The sequence below is a fragment of the Corticium candelabrum genome, chromosome 16 (genome assembly GCF_963422355.1).
Source record: "Corticium candelabrum chromosome 16, ooCorCand1.1, whole genome shotgun sequence".
Taxonomy (NCBI): Eukaryota; Metazoa; Porifera; class Homoscleromorpha; order Homosclerophorida; family Plakinidae; genus Corticium; species Corticium candelabrum.
In genome coordinates, this window is record NC_085100.1 from 3,619,938 (window position 1) to 3,641,236 (window position 21,299).

Below are 21,299 nucleotides of genomic sequence, written 5' to 3' on the forward strand. Positions count from 1 at the left end.
GACTTCTTGATGTTGTTACTGTTGGAATCAAGAAATTCCTTTATCAATTTTCAGTATAAATGTATTCAATCTCAATCACTTGCAGATGGCCTACAGTTTTGCGATATTCCTTGCAAGAGGGCCAAGTGTGTGCTAAAACGACCATGTTCTGATTGGTCATGCTGACACATACCATTCGCAATACAATGTATTGTATGATATGGTGCTGGGTATTACAGTACATGTGCACTCTACAGTCTCTACCCCATCTGTCTTTCCCAAAAAATTCTCTCTGCCACATTATAAATACGTACAGGCATTTACTAATAACTATTACAATACCAAAAGTGCCAGCAATTCTGTGTTATTCTCTTGTAGGTGGACAACCACACTCCACCCTATGGTGATAGCCTTCACCTTGCTGCTGCCAATAAATTAGGTAGGTACACCAACATATCTGTGACAGACTGCAAACTATTTGTCAATTATTTTGTGTAGCCAGTTAGTACTGTCTATTCTTTATAAGACTACGCTTAGACTTGGAAGTGAGAAATGAGGCAGGGCCACGACAGTAGTAGTAGACTGTATCTCCTGCCCTGTGTCATAAATATGTTCGTAAACACGGTCATGTGTCACACGCATGACACCTTTCATGACCTCCAGTCCACTTGAGTTACATCCACGTCAGTGAAACCAGTCACAGCCATTGAAGCAATTATAACACACAGTGGTAGATCCACTGCACACCAATAAAATTTGACAAATATATTGGTCGACTGATCATGAGTAGCTTTTGGCGTCGTTATCACAGCAAGAGCAACAGCCTAAGTTTAACCAGCAAACATCTTTCAAATCCCCTAAAACATGCAGACTCCAGTGAAAGTATGAGAGTACAGAAAGGGTATATTTCTCTGGTGCAAAGCCTTTGGGTCACTTTCTTATAAAAACACGAGTCTTTCACAACAAGCACCACAACTTTCCTCTGACATACTTATTGTCAGGAAGCCATGGCCAACATAATACCTCATGGAAGTATAACATATCAGAGCAAGCAATGCATCTATACTATGCATCACTGATAACCACTTTCATCAATAAAATAAAATAAATCACATTCAACAGTTGTGTCAGTTACTGCTCTATCAGAGCCTTGTGTTGGTATTAATTACACAATGATCTGCTGAATCTGTCCCAGACATTGACATAGTTATTAAGTTACACTGATTTATGATGATGAAGACAATAATGATCATCCATCAAGCTCGCTCATCATCATTATCATCATCATTATCATCATCATTATCAGCTACATGTTTATAACAAAACACAGTCTAGTTATGTAGCCAGTATGACAAGAATTCAAATATCTAATCTGATCTAAGCCTGCCTACTCTCCTCTATTACAGTTACTATCAACGGCAGTTGTCCAAGAGAGAATTAGGAACAATCACCACAAAGATTCCATCGCTAGTCATATTCAAAGAACTTCATTGCCATTAAAATATGGCTGCAGCTCAAAGCCTCAGTATGCCTGCTCCCACAGCATACTTGCATACAATTGGCAAGTAATAGTATCTTCACCAGCTTGTGGTTGCACCATAGTATCAGCACAGAAAAATTAGTACTTGGGTTTAATTAAGATGTGCATTCCTGACACGAGTAAACGCTGTCTTGCAGTTCTTACAATGCAACAGCAAAGCAACTCACAGAAAAGTATTTTACACACTGTCAGTACATAAGTCTCCATGCAAACTGTGTACAGAATTGAATTCTTTGCAAGAACAAGTAGATGTTATGCACACAGCATTCATAAATCACTGACATCATTGCCAACGTTTACAACATAAATTGATATTAACAGATCTAAGCGTGATGGTCTCAATCTCCTGATGTCAAAATTGCGTGTTTACATCATATAGACTATTAGAGATACCACAGTTTCCTTGCATTCTTCATATTTCAAACTCATCAACAGAGATTCACAGTCTGCAGTCTTCAGTGGCTAATCTAATCTGACTATACAAGCAATTAAACATTTGCAATCGACTCTCACTACACCTTATATCACACGAATCATTTTGGTTCGAACTTAAAGTTAAAGCCATTTGTCCAACTGTATACTATATTCATTAACTATCTCCTGTTGTCATATTATGCCTTGGTTTGCAAGTAACTCTATGGCTGCTTCAACATCACCTCCCGTTTCATCGAGTGCATGAATACAAGCAGCTTGATCCCAAACACCAAATTCTTGAATCTGTTCAAGTTGCTACATGCGACACACAACCACTGTTAGCAAAACGACACAATAAAGTGCCAATCTAAAGCAACCAATTAACAAAGACTCCCATCATCAAAATATCCCAAACACTCAATTACGACAATTCGAAACTATACCTACCTGTGCCCATCGAGTATGAGACGTGCCTGATGAACTCGTTGCTCCTGCTAGAGCCTGGCTCAGTGCAGCACTTGAAATAATCGTTCCGGTCACATTTGTAGCCTGATGGTCGGCTTGTGAAGAACTAGACTGTTGCCTCGACAGCACAGGCTGCATCAAACTATCGGGGCTGTCAGATGGTAAATCGAAAGGTAAAGCACCTCCAAGATGTGACGTCCCACTACTTGTTGAATCAACAGAAAGCAGATTTGACTGTCCGCCTTGAGCTCTGGCCAAAGCAGCTGCCAGATGAGCAGAGCTTATACTCGATCCGGGAGAAGCTATAGCCATCGCACTATTGCTGTTTGTGTAATCAGGTGGTTGCTACAACAAAGTGACTCAATAACAAACTACTCATATAAACTACCTATACAAGTGTAAGTCTATTTACGCATATAAATTTACATACAAGTTGTTTCAGACAACATAAAACTAAGCTCGTATTGTGGGTATTAATGCCAGAAGAAACCAAATGAAATAACTTCTTCACGCACCCTCTTTTTCAGATAAATCATCTTCACCTAAACAATAATTGTGTGCTTGCTTTGATTTATGTACTAATTGATAATTATTAGCTAAAGACAATCAATTAATTAGTGATAATCTTGATGGACTTAAGCTTGAAGTGTTTAATGAGATATTGATTGAACTTGACTAACCAATCTGAAAGTTTTCTCAATCATGATGGCGCATAACCAATCTTTAACCAGTATTTAATCTTCACAAAGAGCATTCAGACAATGTGGACGACATGAGGAGGACAAAACGTGTTTTTGATATTTACTTGTCTTATAGTCTAGCAAGCAGATCAATAACATGGCTCCTTGTACAGCCAGTATTTTTGGTGCCACTTGCATACTTGTCGTCGTTGTTAGACTCACAGTTTCTCAACCCTCAGTGTACAAAAACGACCAAACATGCCCTTCAAAACTGGTGACTCCATGTGCCCTCGACGATGCACTGCTTATAAACAATCCTTCGACTAGAAGGTGTACATCATAAATGTTATTGTTTGACTGCTCGTTTTTGTGACAGTTCAACACATACAATATCTATCCACCAGATACATATGATACATACATATGTGTATGCCTAATCAGACCACAAAACTAAAACTTCAATACAAGACATGGAATGCACATGCCTAGACAAATTAGACTATGGTGAAAGACCTCTATCCAAAATCGTTAAGACGAAAGGAAGACTGAAAAAGACAAATGTTACTTTCAGCAAGTTAACAAAAATATAATGCTATTTGTACTGAGTGTTTCAGTAGATGAGGTAAGAAAGGAGTCAGTCATATACGGTCCGTATTACCTCACTTTCAACGGCAGGCCATTATAGGCAAGCTTTAGCAGAGATGCCAATCAGGTAACCTTGCAACTATAACGACATGCCGTTATACGGTGAGGATGCAGTTATTGGTCAAGGTTAGTGAATATCAATCTCTCATAGCATGCACAACTTTAGACATAGCGTCAGGAAAACAGCCACGTGCAGATGTGAAGGAAGTAACAGAAAGGAGGACAGTCAGACAGAACAAACAGCAATTAATTAATTGTCAGGGGTCGGAAATGCTACACCGTGGAAAAGAAACTGTCACTGATAGCAAAGTGTGATCAGAATGGCGGTAACGTCGCCAAAACTGACAGGGATTACACCATCTCACGCGGATGTCTACAACAATGGTGTATTGTGCTAGGGTATGTCTAATTCCCTCAGTTTTAGTGCCATGCTGGTATACCTCGGGGTATAACAGCATGCCCTTGAAAGTGAGGTAATACGGTAATCGTTACAATTCTGGTAATTTCCACAACAATGGTACACACAATATACCCATTAGACTCAAGCTTATTAGCCTCTGTAGTCACCATTAACATTAACAGCTTACCTCATTAACAGCCAGTCAGTCTGTCCATCTGTCTCTATGTCTGCCTGCCTGCCTGTTGCCTGACTTCTTATCCTTTACAATGTTCGCCTTCTTCATAACGAAACCTGCAGTCACTCCCACCAATAATAGATAAAATCTATATGCTCTGACTTTAACTCTGACATCTTCTACCCTGCATGCCAGTGGTATTTTGCTTTTGAGCAACTCTACAGACTATCATGACGAACTAGACAATAGCACAGCCTGTCTGTGTGCCTGCCTGCATGTCTGCTTCTGCTAAATTATGAGTTTATTCTCCAAATTGTAATTAAACATTTACCACCATGTCTTGAGTATCTATAGCCACATCAGTATCATCTCCCTCCTCAGTAATGTTTGCATCAAACGAAATTGGAACACTTGGCTCCCCATCATTTACCGGTATATTCCACATAGACAAGTGACGTCGTAGAGCTTCAACCAGTGACGAATGACCATCCAGCATACTGCAAAGACAATGTAACATGTACATTAAACAGAAACTACCAAATTGTGTCAATTATCTCAAACACACACACACACACACACACACACACACACACACACACGCGCACACACACACCAGCAAATTACAGTTATACACAATGACGCGCTGATCACCACAAGCAATCCTCACATAGTCACAAATTCGACAATCAATACTTAAAGCCGGTTTGAAACCACAGTTTCTAAGGTCCTTGACTGTTATCCTGCCTGTCAAACATAACTCTTAGAGTCTATAATATCAAGTGTTTCACAAACATCGTAATTCACTTCAATAAATGTTTGCTGGAAATTTTTCATACTTTCATAATTTCTCATACCTTGATGAGACAGATGTTAAAAAACACGAACAATAAATCAATTTAGACATGAGCACAACTACTGTCACACACACTGATGTTACAACACAATGTCCCTATCTAACACAGACATCACAAATAACCAAAAATCCCATTTGTTACATAATTGTAAATTTTGCCAAACCTTCTAAACAATTCTGAAAGTTAGCCATAGTTAATGACATAATGAGAATAAATAAATGAACACAGCATAAAGCACAACAAGACTACAAACACACACTAGAACACGTCCATAAACTCTTTCACGTGTAACACACCTTCTAACAAAGTCGGGATCTCTCAGTCTGTCAACCATGTTGGGATCGATAGCAATAGCTGCAAGAACGTACACAAACGTACAAATCACTTGAACATGAATAAGCTTATCAATTATCAAATATGCTCGTACCTCGACTGTCTGAGTCTGACAAGACGACTTCTCCACGTAATAAAACTTCCTGCAACAGTTGAGGATTGTGAACCACTTCTGCCACCTACAGAGAAATTCGCATTATCTTGTCTAGTTGCTCCTACAAAATTGCTTACTGATGCACCATCTTAAAACGCAGAAATATATGCAAGGCCACTAGCTTCTGTCGTCTCATAAATTTTAGCCAACACAAATCTTCTATATCAATTAATTAAGTAAACTTTCTCGTCAATTACAAACATGATTCATTGGGCAAGCTAGTTGATAATCCAAATACCATGTATCTATCATCTGTGTTGATCTTACTTCTAATCTTTAATTAGCAAATCGCATACCTAATGTAAACAAAAATTGCACAAGTCAATAAACTGTGTGAATTGCTTCTGTTTCCTTACCATTTCTAACTCTACAACTTCTTAGCAACTTCTACCTCCGAAAGATGAGAAATAATGAAAATGGGAGGAGCTGGCTATGAGAGACTACCGTATTTCAATTAAACGTCGCCCTTGAATAAATGCCACATTTCTTCTATTGCTTCAAGTTTGAAGAAAACAAATCATACGACTTCTTTGAAGGCATATGTCAGCAAACGTTTCTTTCGACTACTCGGATACTGTCTCACCAAATGAAATCTCAAAGTGTGAAACGTGTACCAGTATTGTAGGTGTTGTTCTCTTGAACTTGTGTCGAACCTAGAGCGTGTACATGTACACACTCCTAAAGCACAGACAGAGAGTGTTAAAAATAAATGCTGCCCTCGAACAAACCCTAGCTAAAAATAAATGCCCTGCTATTTAAATAATTGAAGGAATACGGTACTCATGCATGTACAAAGTTATGCACACTTCTTTGTCCAGACATGCCGTGACAGTATGCCTCACCGACCACATTTTCAACCTAATTTTCACACATCTGTGCAGAAATATATCAACTGCTTGATGATAATGCTCCATAGACATGTAAGTAATAGGCAACACACACACTGACTATGTTAATTCGCTACACTAAAGTTGACGTTCACAAATCAATAAATAAAACTACTGAAACACAGGCATAAAAATGTACTTGCTACTTCTGTCTTACCAATTCTTCAATGACTTGCTGTCTGTTTTCATACTGAGCATCAGAGATTCCTTCCAAAGACTCCATTTCAACAGCTTCGTCACTTCTTTCTTGTCTGGTTGTCTTTCTTAGAACGTGAATAGTACATCCTTCTTTGACATTATAGTCTTCCAGGGTCTTGTCATCTTTCAGTATTCGTCCGCCAAACACTATAACTAGAACACGACAAGACAACGATGCTCAATAAAGTAAAGGACTACATGCATCTTTAAACAGTAGGAACATTCAGCAGCCATAGCCTCCACACTGTTTTAGGCCTTCCTTTGCTTTCCCGGGTCTTTCCACGTGAGGATAGCAACGGGGTTGTTCACGTGACCTTGTAGACAAAGTCACGTGATACAAACCATAGCCACCAAAAGCATATGAAGGCCTACTTTAAAAAGTTAATTAAATTAGTGTAATAACACGTCATAGGGCATATCCATTTTACTAGAAACAATTTCAAGTGCTTCAACATCGATAAACTCGTAATGTTCCGGACTAGTCTAGCGGGTTCATACATACCCGAATTACATATCTAAACTGTTCTATCTGTCATGACCTCCAATCGCAGCTCAATCATGTGAAGAATTCACTCAAGCTCCTACTAGTCTCGGTGGAGTCAGCTATCTAAACTTTTTGAGGTTTGACTGGTCAGTCGTTCTCGTCAGTCTACCAACCTTGTTCGTTGACCGGAATGTCGAGTTCTTCTTCTGCTGCTGCCTTTATCGCAGCCACAGAGACATCACCGTCTTCATTCCACTGGACGAGATGTTTTTTAGGACAATTCAACTCTTTCACATACAGCGTTTTCATTCTAGCTGCTTAGTGCGCGTTAGCGTAATCCGGGTGCCTGACGTCGCCTCGCTTGCAAGACCGTACAGATTAGAGCGCTAATTGGTTACAACAATTATATTAAATGTAAATTTATAAGTCAAAAACGTTTTGTGTCTGACTCCACTTAATAAATTAAATTAACGAACAAAGTTTGTTCTGTTAACTAGAGTTCGTCGTTATAGCAACCAATACTAGTTATTGCTGTCAAAGTTCACTCTTTTTGTTTCAAAGAAACAATAATTTCTAATGAACACACGAGTGGTTCATTGCTGCTCGATCGAAACAGCTGGGCATGCTGCCAAGCGGTGTCTCCTTCTCCTCCAGACAGCGATGCGGTGATTAGGCACGACTCCGCTCCATTTAATTCACTGATGTCAATAGCATTAGGTCCTACAACACATAAAAACAGACAATGACAACAGCAATGCCATCGCTTGTAAACATTTGCTGTCAGCATTTCACATGATAAAAATTCTGACCTACGTACCGGGGAGGGGGAAGATTGAGACAACTCCTTTTGAATTACAAGATACGAAACTACATTGCAGTACTCAAGATCAATGATCAGCTGAGTGCATCGTTCAGTACTACTGCCCTCAGTTCTTTGTCTTTTGCTTCTTGCAATGATTATATATATACGGTTGTAGGTACCAAGTCCAGTATAGACACTTGTACACAAAGAAAATTAATGCCCTCTTTGCCAGAGAATCAGAAGTACTGCAATTAATCCCTCAATAGTAATTTCCTTTGACTTAGTCTACAAATGGTATGTACAAGCAACTCATTCTTGCTGATGGAATATGTGTGCAAACAAAGTTCCAGATACAGTGTTATATAATGCTGTACCACAATTTGAAAAAATTATGTAATCTGAGCACGTCATTTGTTCAGACGTCAAACACCTGCATACCATAGATATGGCAGTGCTCTGAATGTCTGGTACAGTACAACCTCAATTGTCCAACTTTTAATTTTTTGGGTGAAAGATAAATTGTCCAGATAAGAGAATGTCCGGAAAATCGAAATGATGATGTGCTGACTTGCTTGAGGCTCAGTCAGACATCGACAGTCAAGTAACGTATTAGGTCAACACAATTACACAATAGATGTAAACATGCCGTCTAAATCTGGACTTCTTTCAATTGTGCAATTGTCAGCAATGCCCTTTTCCTCTTAGAAATACCATAAACCAAGAAATTTTCAGTGGTGTAAAATTTTGGCACCTTATGAAAATTCCGTTTCGGTAGATCTAGTTTCGGTGGAACTTCTCGGAAGCTCGATACTCCTGGCTGGATGCAATATACACTAGATCTACATTCATGCAGTTGTGTAACACAATAGTAGGTGAGCACTATGTAGTTAGATAATAATTGCAATAATTTACCATGTCCATGGACATTGCTGTTAGCTCCTAGAGCTTTGACAACTTTCACAAAATTTAGGTAAAGATTTAATTTAGGTAGACTGTATATGTCATACCAAAATTACCCAAATAAATCACCACCAAAAATTTCTTGGTTTACAGTACGTTAATAGGTTATGGTTTCGGTGACAGAAATGATGTTATATGGGACACTTGTAAAAGCCACATGCTTTTCGGGTAATTTGTCTGGATTATCAAAAAGTCTGAATAATCAGTGCCTGGATAGTCGAGGTTGTACTGTACTGCATGTAGCGACATGAAAGTTTGGGTGACCGCCTGCTGAGCTAACACACCCAAGTCAACTTGGCAAGACTTCAAGTTAGCAACTGTTTCCTCCCCTCAGCCAGCAAACTATAAGAAACACAAAAATACGAGATCCTGAGCAAGAGGACTTCCATTCCACAACGACCCAACTTACACAGTTCACACCTACATAATGCATTCTAATTAAATATTTCAAAGTTTTCCCATTATTATTCTATTTAAAAACCATTCAAACACCAAGTATGCATATCTGCAGCGTACCTCCAAGTGGAACAGACAACGACTTTGCATCGTCTGTAGCGACTGTCCACTCGACTTTACCACTACTAAAACACTTATGCTCGGCCTTGATGAGAACACACTCTGCGACCACACCAGTCCCACTCAAGTCGATCTTCCAACTAACACAGCCTTGCAAGCTCCCTTCTTCTCTACTCAAGTACACCTACAAATGACAACAATTCATCACCTACTAAATAACCTGCTCACAGAATACTGCATGCATGCTCCAACAGCTGCACCTTGTTCCAATCGAGTTCCTCCTTCCGAAATACACGTGAAGATGTGAAAACACCATTCTTCCATCCTTCAAGTGTAGGGGTAGAATCTGTGTGTAAATCGCTAACCATACTCCTGTAATAAGCGTCACGAACGGCATCATAGCATATACAGAGCATCCCTAAGGACACTTCCTCGACAGACGGCTTGAAAACATAACCCACCTTGGAAGTAACAACACAATATCTCAGTACACACTACACAGCAAAGTAATAGAAGATATTCAAAGAAATATTCACCATTCGCATATGTCTAGAAATGATTTTGCTAAGCATATTTCCAAGACAATTCACTAGCAAGAAGTATTGATGTATATAATCTCAGTCTCTCTACCTGCAATCTCCAGCAAGAATGATGATATACATTAAAACCTCCAATATAAAATAAATAGCACTGACAGTTCAAACACATGCAAAGTGCATTAGTTGTTAAAGGCCTGTCCACACTAGACCAGAATGGATCGCGATTCGATCGCAATCCGATCGGGATAGCGATCGTCCACACTGCACTTTGAAAACGATACCTCCGCCTCATTTCGCTATCACGTGACTGATGACCGATGTGTATGTGTGGTTTCTTTGCTGTAGAAAGCGTTGATACAGCGACGTAAGGTGAGCGAGAACAAAGACGAGTGAGGAGTGTTAGATGTTCCAACTACACGCGTAGCGTACGTGAAGGTAACGCCCACTATTTCTAATTGGATTCAACCGATCGCGATCAGATCGCGATCGAATCCACCTCGCGATGTGGATCGGACGGATCGCGATCGAGTTGCAAGTGGACAGCGTTGCGGTTGGATCGCGATCGGATCGCGATCCAGTTGCCAGTGTGGACAGGCCTTAAGTATGAAGTATTAAAAATTGTAAATACACACCCAAAGACTAATTAATATACAGTACAAACACTAGTCTACTTGAAAGTGGAAATAACTACCTGTCAAACCAGATGCTTCCCAGCAGTTATTGTTAATCAAAAATAAAGTTGTTGTATATACTAATAATAAGAACAACACAATAATACCAAGTAACCAAAGCTGTGTTTCATCTTTCTTGTACTATTGCGAGGCGTCTGAAGAAACAATCAACTTGGAGTGAGGTATCACAAATTTCGATGCCATTTTCCTTCCAAGCCAACTACATGAAAAGTCTAGCTAAATCGTTCAAAGTGGCTGTTGTTTCCATGTGACGATAAATGCCTAACACCGCTGAAACTGGCTGTCATCGTCAAATGGTAAAAGATGTATGATGTCACACCCTGAAAAGTTCCCGTATAATTTTAGTTCGTCAGGAAAACAATTGCTTTTGCGTTGGTCGTTGTAGATCGGTGAGTCTTAATCGTTCATTTCCAGCAAAACCCTTTGATTTGCAAACATGAATTAGTTAGACAGTTCTGGTGTTTGTGCAAAAAGCCCTCTCATCGACGTTGGTGGTTTGTGCAATTGGCTGTCCGTCCCCATTGTCGCACGGTTGCCACATACAACCAAACACAAATACTGCTGCATAATTGGACCATTTTGACAAAACTGGAAGCATGTCATACTCCTAAATGTGACCCCACACACACACAGACACACACACACATACACACACATGCCAAAGTGCTTCAACCTCTAAGTTTGTTATACTCGCTCAGTCATGTGACCTTACAAGTTTCATTTCTTATGCTCATAGCTGAAACAATAGTAATAAATAAGTTTAATTGTATAGCTGGTCATCTGTAGTCAAGTAGGTCATACGGTCATACGTCACGTGACCTGCCTGCATTACTGTACCCTAGTCACACCTCGGATAATAATAATAACAATGATGATAATACTAATAATAATGCGATCTCACTGTTGCTGGAGGTTAGTAAGGGTTCATCGGGCATTCGTATGTTACATGAACTCCGACGTCTTCGGCATCGGTTGGGCATTTCCTGTTCGGAGAGTTGTGAGGCCTCCATCAATCGATTGAAAATGGACCTTAAGTCCAAGGTCGAGCGGACCAGGAGGCTGGAGAAGAATCGTAAGAGACTTCGCCAGAATGGTTTGTATCAACGAGATGCTGGACGGTTTTACAGAAAGCTGGATAAGCAGACTATCCAGGTCACTTCCCCGCCATCCGAGTCTGAGATTGAACAGTATTGGGGTGGTATCCTAGAAACTGAGGTACATCATAATGAGTCTGCCTTCTGGCTGAGACGTCAAACCAATGGCGAGACGCACCGGAAAGATGAGCAGCAGTGGTTACCTATCTCAGACAATGAGGTCACATCGTGTCTCAAAATGTTGGGGAACTGGAAGTCTCCTGGTCCAGACATGGTTTATGGTTTCTGGGTCAAGTGTATCACGTGTCTTCACACTGATCTGACTTGTAACTGCAACCTGCTGGTTCAGAATCCAGACTCTGTACCCGACTGGTTGTCTCAAGGAATAACTACTCTGATTCCTAAGAATGACAAGACTGACCAGGCCAAAAATTACTGGCCTATCACGTGTCTGTCTGTCTTCTATACAACCCTCACCTCAGTCATCAGGCAGAGGATTACAGGGCATTTGGATCAGAGAAACCTCATGGCTCCGGAGCAGAAGGGTTGTCGACAGGAATCTTTTGGTGCAAAGGATCAGCTGTTGATCAACAAGCTGCTTACCGAAGACTGTAGGACCAGGCACAAGAGCTTGAGCATGGCTTGGGTGGACTACCAGAAAGCCTATGACAGCGTGCCACACAGTTGGTTGCTCCAATGCCTTCAGCTGCATAAGATCAGTCCAGTCTTGTGCAGGTTCCTGTCACGTGTGATGAAAGAGTTGGAGGACATCGATGGTGCTTTCTTGCAGGAATAGTACGATCAAAACAAGGCTTATGCAGATCAGGAGGGGTATTTTCCAAGGTGACTCACTTTCTCCACTTCTCTTCTACATGGCTCTCAATCCTCTGAGCAAGGAGCTGAACAGAACCGGTTACGGCTACCGGATGACCACTGGGCATGGTCAGACTGCCAAACGTCAGCTTATCAGTCGTCTACTTTACATGGATGATCTGACGCTGTATGGCAGAAACTCTGATCAGTTGGACGGGTTGTTGCACACGGTTCGTACCTTCTCTGATGACATCCACATGAAGTTTGGTCTGGACAAATGTGCTGTTGCACACTTTGTCAACGGCAGACTTTCTGGACACAACTCTGGAGTGACGGTAGGAAAAATGGACACCATCAACTGTCTGGAACCGGGTCAAGTCTACAAGTACTTGGGTGTAGATGAGAGTAACGGTATTCAGCACAGCATGATGCGGGAGAAACTCCGTCGTGAGTACTTCCACAGAGTGAAGGTGGTTCTCCGGACTGAGTTGTATGGTCGGAACAAGATTCTAGCCATCAATGGGTTTGCACTACCGGTTCTCACTTACAGTTTTGGCATCATTCATTGGGGGTGCACGGACCTGCAGCAGCTCGATCGACGAACCAGAAAGCTCCTCTCTATGCACGGTGTCCACCATCCTGCTGCAGACGTTGACCGACTGTACGCTCCTTGCAGTGATGGGGGTAGAGGGTTACAACAGATTGAGTCGACATATCAATCTTGTATTGTGAGGATGAACTGTTACCTTGCTGACAGTTCTGATCCTTTCATGCAGATGATACGGGAGTGTGACTCTGGAAAATCTTCACACTCGATCAAGCGCATGGCTTGTCGGTTTACTGCACAGCTGTGGAGGAGTCTTGCTTCGGACAACAAGTCACAGAACTTACACAGGAATGCATCCATCTCAATTGAAGGTGGCTTCGAGCAAGTGCTTGAAACAGATGCGAGACATTACCGTACGTGTTGCAGTTCTCTTCGTGTGCGGTCCTGTAGTGGGAAGCCTATGCACAGGCAGTATCGTCGTCTCACTGAGCAACCGCCTGCGGACATGAAAGAGACCTACGGATGGCTAAAGGCAGCGAATCTTTGTACTGCAACTGAGGGACTGGTTGTTGCTGCTCAAGACCAAGCTGTTCGGACTCGGTACTATGAGCACAAGATTCTACATCGTGATGTCAGTCCTACTTGCCGCATGCGCAGTGTAGGCCTGGAAACAGTCAACCACATTGTGGCAGGCTGTAGTGCTTTGGCACCAACGAACTACACTGATCGACACAATCAGGTGGCATCCATCATTCACTGGGATGTTTGTCACCATTTTGGGGTTCCAGTGGAGAGGAGATGGTACCGGCATCATCCTGATAGGCTTGTGGAGACGGATGGCATTACTATGATGTGGGATACCACCATCCCCACTGCCAGGAAGATCAAAACCAATTGTCCAGACATCTGTCTCAGAAATAGGAAGACAAACACTTGTCTTCTTATTGATATCAGCTGTCCTGATGATGGCAACATTGGCAAGAAACATGCTGAGAAGTTGGTGAAGTACAGCGACTTGCGAGTCAAGATAAGCCGCATGTGGCATTGTCGAACACTGGTGGTTCCGGTAGTCTTGGGAGCTTTGGGCACAGTGCACGCAGGTATTGCACAGTGGCTGGACTTTATTCCAGGTCGTCACAACCTGCAGCAATTACAGAAAACAGTGCTTCTGGGGTCTACTCGGATCGTTCGTAAAGTCATGTCTTCTTTCTAGACAGCCGTGATGGTCTAAGTACTTCTGAAGCAGGGTTTGCTTCTGGTACTTGTAATAGACTTTACAAACCAGACTGATCTGGTTGAGCACGACACACATAATAATAAAGTCACTGCCATAAAGTCACCGCTGTGGCTTAGTGGTTAGCGACAATGGCTACTACTCCATGGTTTGGGGGTTCAAACCACAGTGACGACAGTAAATTATGAAACTTGTCTGTCTTTCTTTCTCATGTTTCTCTAGCTTTATCCATGAGACTATGACTTGTTTCAGTCGTTGGGGAGTTTCTGTGAGCCAGCAAACGGTCCGTTGACAATGATGACGTTCAGTGCTTTTTTGGGCATGCAATCTATATCGAATTGACTAGTCATTGATCGCGGTATGGACTACACAGAAACATGTACTCTGCTAGGCTCACCTTGATGGGCACCCAGATGGGATAAAGACCCCACTTGCCCATTATGAAGGAGCATAACGACACATATGGAGGTTTGGGCACAGTGCACGCAGGTATTGCACGGTGGCTGAACATTATTCCAGGTCATCACAACCTGCAGCACTTACAGAAAACAGTGCTTCTGGGATCTACTCGGATCCTTCGTAAAGTCATGTCTTCTTTCTATACAGCCGTGATGGTCTAAGTACTTCTAAAGCAAGGTTTGCTTCCGGTACTTGTAAAAGACTTTACAAACCAGACTGATCTAGTTGAGTACAACATAATAATAATGTATATGTGTCGTTATGCCCCTCCATAATGGGCAAGTGAGATCTTTACCCCATCTGGGCACCCACCAACCTGGCAGGTGAGCCCAGCAGGGTACATGTTTCTGTGTAGTGCACACGGCAATCAATGACTAGCCAATTCAATATACATTACAGGCATTACAGTGACCGCAAACTCGTGGACAGCACACCTAGTGGATATCAATGACCACCAGCAAAGCACTAAACGTCATCGTCAACGGACCGTTCGCCAGACCACACAAACTCCCCAACGACTGAGTCATAGTCTCATGGATAAAGCTAGAGAAACATGAGAAAGAAAGACAGACAAGTTTCACAATTTATCACAATTTATTGTCGTCACTGGGATTTGAACCCCCAAACCATGGAGTGGTAGCCATTGTCGCTAACCACTATGCCACGGTGGTGACTAATAAACAACTACCTTTTGAGTATTTCGTTTTGTTGATTCTCCTAACTCTCCTCTTGCCTTTCTCCATTCCACAGCTCCTGATGTTCTGCCTTGATATTCTTGACCATCTGGATTCTGAACAGTAAAAAATCCTGCGACTTCTCTCACATAGCGTAATTGCAGCTCAGCAACTCGAGAGGAAGAATAACGTTTCTGAATCTACTCACATACAACAGTACAAGTCAAAACTAATAGTATACTGTCAATCAGATGTTGGTTTCTCAACAACTATCTATGTCTCTTGTCTTGGGTGCACTATACAACGACGGCAATGTGCAAGTACAGGTAATGATTGGCATCTCAGATCTGCTGCTTCATTAATTTCTGTGCACCAACAGTCACACAAACCGATGAATCACTATGTTTGAACAATATAATTAAGATAAACCAATTCACCCAAATATAAAGCTTGCTTATCAACATGCCTATTGACCATTATAAGATATGCTTAATTAAACAAATAGTTATACCTAAGAATTGATATCAATTTTTCACTTAAAATGTCACTTTAGTAGCAAAACAAAAGTAAGATTTTTTGAGATGTTGAGTCAACATTTTTCGGCTAAAACAAAGATCTTCACAGCTATTGACCCACCTAGCTCTTGTTTGCCTACAGGTCTGCACATTAAGTTAATGTAGTGTCACATGTTGAACAGAAAGTGCATGGTTGCCAGGCAACTCACATTGTAAATTGTGAAGCACGTTGCAGCAAGATATAAAGCAACATCGCTAATCCAAAATCAAATTGTTAATCGATCTTGCACACGTTACCCCTTTAATTATTTAAAATCCCAAATCCATTAATCAAAAAGATGAAACTACTTTCACATTAGAAAAAGAATATCAACATCCAAACTGTGATTTTACTATCAAAAATTTCTGAAAGAGCACCAAGACAAAAGATCGCCCACTGGGCAGCTAATGAGAATCAAGCTTGTGGTACGTGATTTGAAGTTGACCCAAAGTTGGTCAATATTCCGAGGCTGTATTAGTAACCAGAGCCATATCTATGGCTCTGTTAGTAACATGTGTTACTATACTATAGTGTAGGTACAGGTTTGGCAACCAGACAGCGATCTTACACTGTAGATTAAAGAAGGAACCTCTATAAAGAAACGCCTCAGGTCTGGTCGCACTCCTATTAAAGTTTATAAAGAAAGACTAAATATGCAGGACGCTGCAAGATGGGCCTCACACTTGCCTACTCTGTGGTACAGTACAGTACTCGAGTCAATCTGCCAGTTTCCAGAGTTTCCTATGAACCGCCTGGCACTTATTGAGAACAGATTTTCTTCCATAGAAATCTCATTTTCTGTGTAGTGCTGCCCTGGGCCTTGTTCCAGAAAAAAATTCCCAGTACTTAAAAAGTTGCTGGTATCTCACCTGTAAATTGAGTGAGTAAAGTGTATGAGCCAACCAGTCTTCTGGACACTCTGTTCGCCTAGTTTGAATATCCTGGTGCTTAGCCGAGTATCTCCATGTCACATCCACAACCTCGTCCTTTGAGTAAGCCATCACATAGCTCAACTTCTTCTTCCATCCCGCCTCATACAACAATGGCTTGTCACACACATTCTCACATGGGTCACAATGCAGCCATCGCTGCTGCGACTGAGAGAACACCTCTGTCCACACGTGGTCCGTCCAATCCACCACGTGTCGCGCTTCTAACCCCGCAGCTCTACAGCAAAGAGTAAAACAATTGGCCCACTCGCCGCACCGTCCCACTCGCGTCTCTAGAAGCTTCCCGGGGTCGTTATACCGAGGAAAGCGGGTCTCCGCTCCGCAGGCACAACAGCGGTACAATTCCACCCGTCCGGCCTCGTGTCTTCTTTCCTCGGGCGTGGGGACGCCGTGACCGGACGCCTCCGTCTTCCCTCCACAAGTGGAGCAGTTGGGTTGGTTGCACCAGCGGAAGAACTCCTTCTTGAACCATGCGAGAAGCTCGATTACGAAGCAGTCTGCAGAGCTGGCTGTACTCTCTGATGCTCTTTTGTCAGCTCGACGCAGCATATCAGAAAGCGGCATGCAGTCGCGAGCCTTTTTCTGCAATTGAGGGTCCTCATATTTCTCGACGTGACGCAATCCCGTGATAAGTCTGGATAAAAAGGCCTGCGCCATCCTAGGATATCACCCTGTCTATTTATCCAGCGGAAACGTGAAACCAGACTACAAAGCGGAGTAAAAGCCCGGATAACCTGTCTGTGAAATTCTACTCTGCAGCAGTGTCTCGATATTATTAGAAACACATACCTAGATATGTAGTGTGTGTGTGTGTGTGTGTGGTGTGTGCGCGCACGCGCGTGGGAGCGCAAAATTTACAAAATTACATAACCGCAATTAAACAAGAGCAAGTCACAGTAAACGTGCTTCTTACAGGCTCCTCTACACGTGGCCCTTCCTCTGACAACCACAAACAAGACTAAATAAAGACCACATGTACTGTACCTCACACACGAATATTAACAACAAGAGTCAGAACACAGTCACAACACCATGCTGCCCACTCGAAATTTCTTAACAAATCTATGATAAAACCGGATCTTCCTCTCTTTCCTATTTGATGAAGACGGCAACAGTCGCCCACAGCACTTCATTACAGCCGGGTTTCTGAGACTCGACGTCAGGATCCAATTCCAGCAGCTCTCGAACACGTTTCATAGCCAATTCGTAATCGTCGTCCGACAAAGAGTTCAAGGCATTGTCTAGTACGTCGGAGGCGTGAGCGAGATAGATGAGAGCCAGAATTCTTTTCTCCATCCGTCCTGTGTCGTTCACCCAACGACTCAGCAACGAGTCTTGCACTTTCTTGACCAGCCGTTGTTTGGCAGTCGCGTCGACGACTGGATGTGTAGTCATGTCAAAGAGAAGAAAATTCTGTTTCTCGGTCGTCAGCACACCTTTCTCAACCAGATTCTTGGCAATTCGTTCTCGAACGTTACGAAGTTGATATCTTAAATTCAACGGGTTCCAAGTCTCGCCTATACAATACAGACACCACAGCTTCAAGTATTGCTAAGGTAGTTGTTGTGCAAGTGTGTCCTTGTGTGCGTGCGTGTGTGTGTGTGTGTGTGTGTGTGTGTGTGTGTGTGTGTCATGTGCACATGCCTGCACGCAGATGCTTGTGCAAGAAACTATACCAGAGAGCAATGCAACTGCCAACAGTTATGATTAGGAATTATGTCTAAAGGAAGTGGCACAACAAATTAACTGCATGATGGTCTATAAACCTATTATCACCATCATCAAAGTGTTACAGTTTGGTAACACAATCAGCATCCCATAACAAATATATAACACTCTGCTGTCTAACTTTGAGCATTGGTTCAACACACCACCAAAGCGCAAAGACATGTGATACAGTGTATGTGTAATAAATTCACGTAACATGCCAATGGTCACATGAGTTCATTATCCTTATTTACTGGTTTTACACTAGATAATTTGACTAGAGCCAGCCCCTGACTTGCCATTTTGACAATGATCCGGGAGTAAGCAGCGGGAAATACCCTTTGTGTAGTGTTGCCCAGTAATACAAAAATATGTACCAAGTGGTTAGGTTTAGCAGCAAGGCTCAGTCAAATTGCCTAGGGCACGCCTCCACTAGGGCTTTAACATGTTTACAATGTGTTTAAGTCTAAACATGTTTAACTGTAAACCTAAACAGGTTTTGCTAAACATGATTCAGAGGTAGTTTAACGAAAGTGGTTTAGGTTTAACAGTCACATGATAGAAACGCTCATTCCACAACGATGGATGTTAGTTCTTTGGCACTGTTCTTTCTCTTTCTTTGGAGACTATAAGAAGAAGACAGAACTAGGCAATGTCAGAGTGTGTGTAGACTGAGGCAGAGGGTCAGGAGAGAACGATTTCGGCGAAGACAGAGACTCGTGTCTCTGATTGTTTTTCAGATGACCAGAAGACGATCTCCGACTGTCTGGTGCACAAGAAACGAATTCACTCAGTACAACAAAGTCCCGGATAATTCTTTTAATAGTCCAGAATAAATAGACAAGTGAAAACACTGTCTACTAAACATGTTTAGAGTCTAAATGTGTTTAACGTTAAACATGTTTGAAGAGCGACAAGTGGAGACACAGCCCTAGTGTAAAGCCGGTATTAGACAAGTAAAAAATTAACAAGCAAGTCACTCCTGACTATTGACTCTGCCTTTCACTTATCATAACCCAAGCTTTCCAGACCAAACACAAATTCAATAAATTATACTGACCAAACCAACAATAATCCAGCGTTCCACTGAACATAACTACCGTATTCACTCATAATAAAGCCTCGGACATATAGAAATAAAGGTTTTTCCGGGTGTATACTAAGGCTCCGATGTTATTTTGGTGCCAGGCGTATACATGGTAACAAAATGCTGCCATTTAGCCAGTCATTATCTAAAACACAAAAAGACAGAAATACCACAAATGCCTGCAATTATCCATTTGCAAGATCAAAGGTACTGGTATCCTTACAGCATCAGCATACATACAGAAACTAGACACTACACATGCCAACCAGAGTCGCCGGCCTCGAGCCCGCCAACAGCATCAGAATCAATAATTGCAACAAAGACACTAGCTTAGTGGTAAGCACTTTCACTCAGCATTGACACTGGCTCATCAACCACACACAGACGAAGACGATGTTCTGTGGACACCATTTTATATATTCTGCGTGTGCATATTCTGGGCATATACTTGGGCATGGGCATCTTTTGGACAGAAAGTTCTGACCTGTTGCGCATGGGTGTATGTACGGGCATAGATGTTGTTTCGATATGGGCGATATTACGGGTAAATACGGTATTCATGAAACCAGTTTCCCAAAAATAAGGTACAAGCAGAAACACTGCTCTCCATGATAGGAACAAATACTTAACTTTCAACACTTTAATGGAGACCATCGACTAAAAAAGACTATACAAAGTGGTACTACAACATCATCCATGCTATAAACTCATCAGATTGCCAAAGAAAGTGTAGACGTAAAGTATGAGAGATTATTGCATTATTGAGACAAACAACAAGCTCGGCTCGCCTACAAATTTTAACATCCTTCCTATGTTCTGAATAGTTAATAGAAAAACGTCATCAGTGACATCACAAGCTATATCCCCCTACCGAGACACACGGAATAGCCTTGATACAATCCAACAGTCTAGCCGTCTGCCAACCAACAAACTTACCACTTAGCAATTCAATCCAGTTCTGCACCGAGTCGGGAGGGTCGGTCTCCTTCACATGCTTCAGAGCTTCGTCCAGAAGCACGTCCCCTGTCATCGTACCGTTCTTCACAATAACCTTCCTGCTAAGAATTCCTCGTCGCCGCATGCCTTGCCGCTGCAATTCAACACGATTTCGCAAACCCAGCTCCACTAGCATACAACCGCGAAGACCAGACGATATACAGTCATTCCAAAAAGACGTATAGCCCTGGTACAGAACACACAACTGTTAGGCACGAAGTATGGAAACAGTTAGGTAAACAGACGTGTCACCTCGCGGTCCTTTATGCCGAGAAGGAGAACTTCCTCCATGAGAGTAAGGCGAGTGCTTTTAGAGTCTTCTGTCTCTTCGTCTGATACTGGTTGCTCGTCGATGTCGACTGCCTCTGCCCCTTGGGAAGCTTCGGCTGCTCGCTGGACTTGAGCTCCGCTACGCCGAGTCGCCATTGTAGTCGTTCGCTCTCCTTTATTTGATATTAACTAGCAG

At 42.1% G+C, this 21,299-nt stretch overlaps 3 protein-coding genes across 5 annotated transcripts; all 3 read right to left on the reverse strand.

Annotated features, from left to right (window-relative positions):
* Nucleotides 1-1,917: 1,917 nt before the first annotated feature.
* LOC134192360 (ubiquitin-like protein 7) lies at nucleotides 1,918-7,522 on the reverse strand. 2 transcript variants are annotated; one of them, XM_062661094.1, is made up of 7 exons: nucleotides 7,382-7,522; nucleotides 6,684-6,877; nucleotides 5,580-5,664; nucleotides 5,449-5,506; nucleotides 4,729-4,795; nucleotides 2,381-2,743; nucleotides 1,918-2,248 (listed from the first exon to the last, which is right to left on the reverse strand). In XM_062661094.1, exons 1-7 carry the CDS (start codon nucleotides 7,515-7,517, stop codon nucleotides 2,126-2,128), a joined length of 1,026 nt encoding a protein of 341 aa, XP_062517078.1. In that variant the 5' UTR covers nucleotides 7,518-7,522; the 3' UTR covers nucleotides 1,918-2,125. The 2 variants fall into 2 exon arrangements, with proteins under 2 accessions (XP_062517078.1, XP_062517077.1); XM_062661093.1 differs by having other exon boundaries at nucleotides 4,630-4,795.
* A 75-nt stretch (nucleotides 7,523-7,597) lies between these two features.
* On the reverse strand, nucleotides 7,598-17,758 carry LOC134191737 (peptide-N(4)-(N-acetyl-beta-glucosaminyl)asparagine amidase-like). 2 transcript variants are annotated; one of them, XM_062660350.1, is made up of 5 exons: nucleotides 16,963-17,757; nucleotides 15,553-15,738; nucleotides 9,747-9,947; nucleotides 9,487-9,670; nucleotides 7,598-7,928 (listed from the first exon to the last, which is right to left on the reverse strand). In XM_062660350.1, exons 1-5 carry the CDS (start codon nucleotides 17,698-17,700, stop codon nucleotides 7,750-7,752), a joined length of 1,488 nt encoding a protein of 495 aa, XP_062516334.1. In that variant the 5' UTR covers nucleotides 17,701-17,757; the 3' UTR covers nucleotides 7,598-7,749. The 2 variants fall into 2 exon arrangements, with proteins under 2 accessions (XP_062516334.1, XP_062516335.1); XM_062660351.1 differs by lacking the exon at nucleotides 15,553-15,738 and having other exon boundaries at nucleotides 16,963-17,758.
* A 171-nt stretch (nucleotides 17,759-17,929) lies between these two features.
* LOC134191738 (Golgi phosphoprotein 3-like) lies at nucleotides 17,930-21,273 on the reverse strand. Its single transcript, XM_062660352.1, has 3 exons — nucleotides 21,086-21,273; nucleotides 20,774-21,020; nucleotides 17,930-18,560 (listed from the first exon to the last, which is right to left on the reverse strand). The coding sequence occupies exons 1-3, from the start codon at nucleotides 21,257-21,259 to the stop codon at nucleotides 18,136-18,138; spliced, it is 846 nt and encodes a 281-aa protein (XP_062516336.1). The 5' UTR covers nucleotides 21,260-21,273; the 3' UTR covers nucleotides 17,930-18,135.
* Nucleotides 21,274-21,299: the final 26 nt, after the last annotated feature.

Bases quoted from the DNA above. Each gene is read 5' to 3' on its own strand.
- LOC134191737 (XM_062660350.1), bottom strand. From the start codon at position 17,700: ATGGCGCAGGCCTTTTTATCCAGACTTATCACGGGATTGCGTCACGTC. The intron at 15,739-16,962 runs GTGAGATACCAG...GTATGTGAGTAG, and splicing joins TTTACTCACTCAATTTACAG to ATTCAGAAACGTTATTCTTC. The intron at 7,929-9,486 runs GTACGCTGCAGA...TATGTGTTGTAG, and splicing joins GTTGTCTGTTCCACTTGGAG to GACCTAATGCTATTGACATC.
- LOC134191738 (XM_062660352.1), bottom strand. From the start codon at position 21,259: ATGGCGACTCGGCGTAGCGGAGCTCAAGTCCAGCGAGCAGCCGAAGCT. The intron at 21,021-21,085 runs GTGACACGTCTG...GTTCTGTACCAG, and splicing joins TCGGCATAAAGGACCGCGAG to GGCTATACGTCTTTTTGGAA. The intron at 18,561-20,773 runs GTAAGTTTGTTG...TGTATTGTATAG, and splicing joins CTGGATTGAATTGCTAAGTG to GCGAGACTTGGAACCCGTTG.
- LOC134192360 (XM_062661093.1), bottom strand. From the start codon at position 7,517: ATGAAAACGCTGTATGTGAAAGAGTTGAATTGTCCTAAAAAACATCTC. The intron at 5,507-5,579 runs GTACGAGCATAT...ACGTTCTTGCAG, and splicing joins GTCAGACTCAGACAGTCGAG to CTATTGCTATCGATCCCAAC. The intron at 4,796-5,448 runs GTGTGTTACACG...TTGTCTTTGCAG, and splicing joins GATCCCGACTTTGTTAGAAG to TATGCTGGATGGTCATTCGT.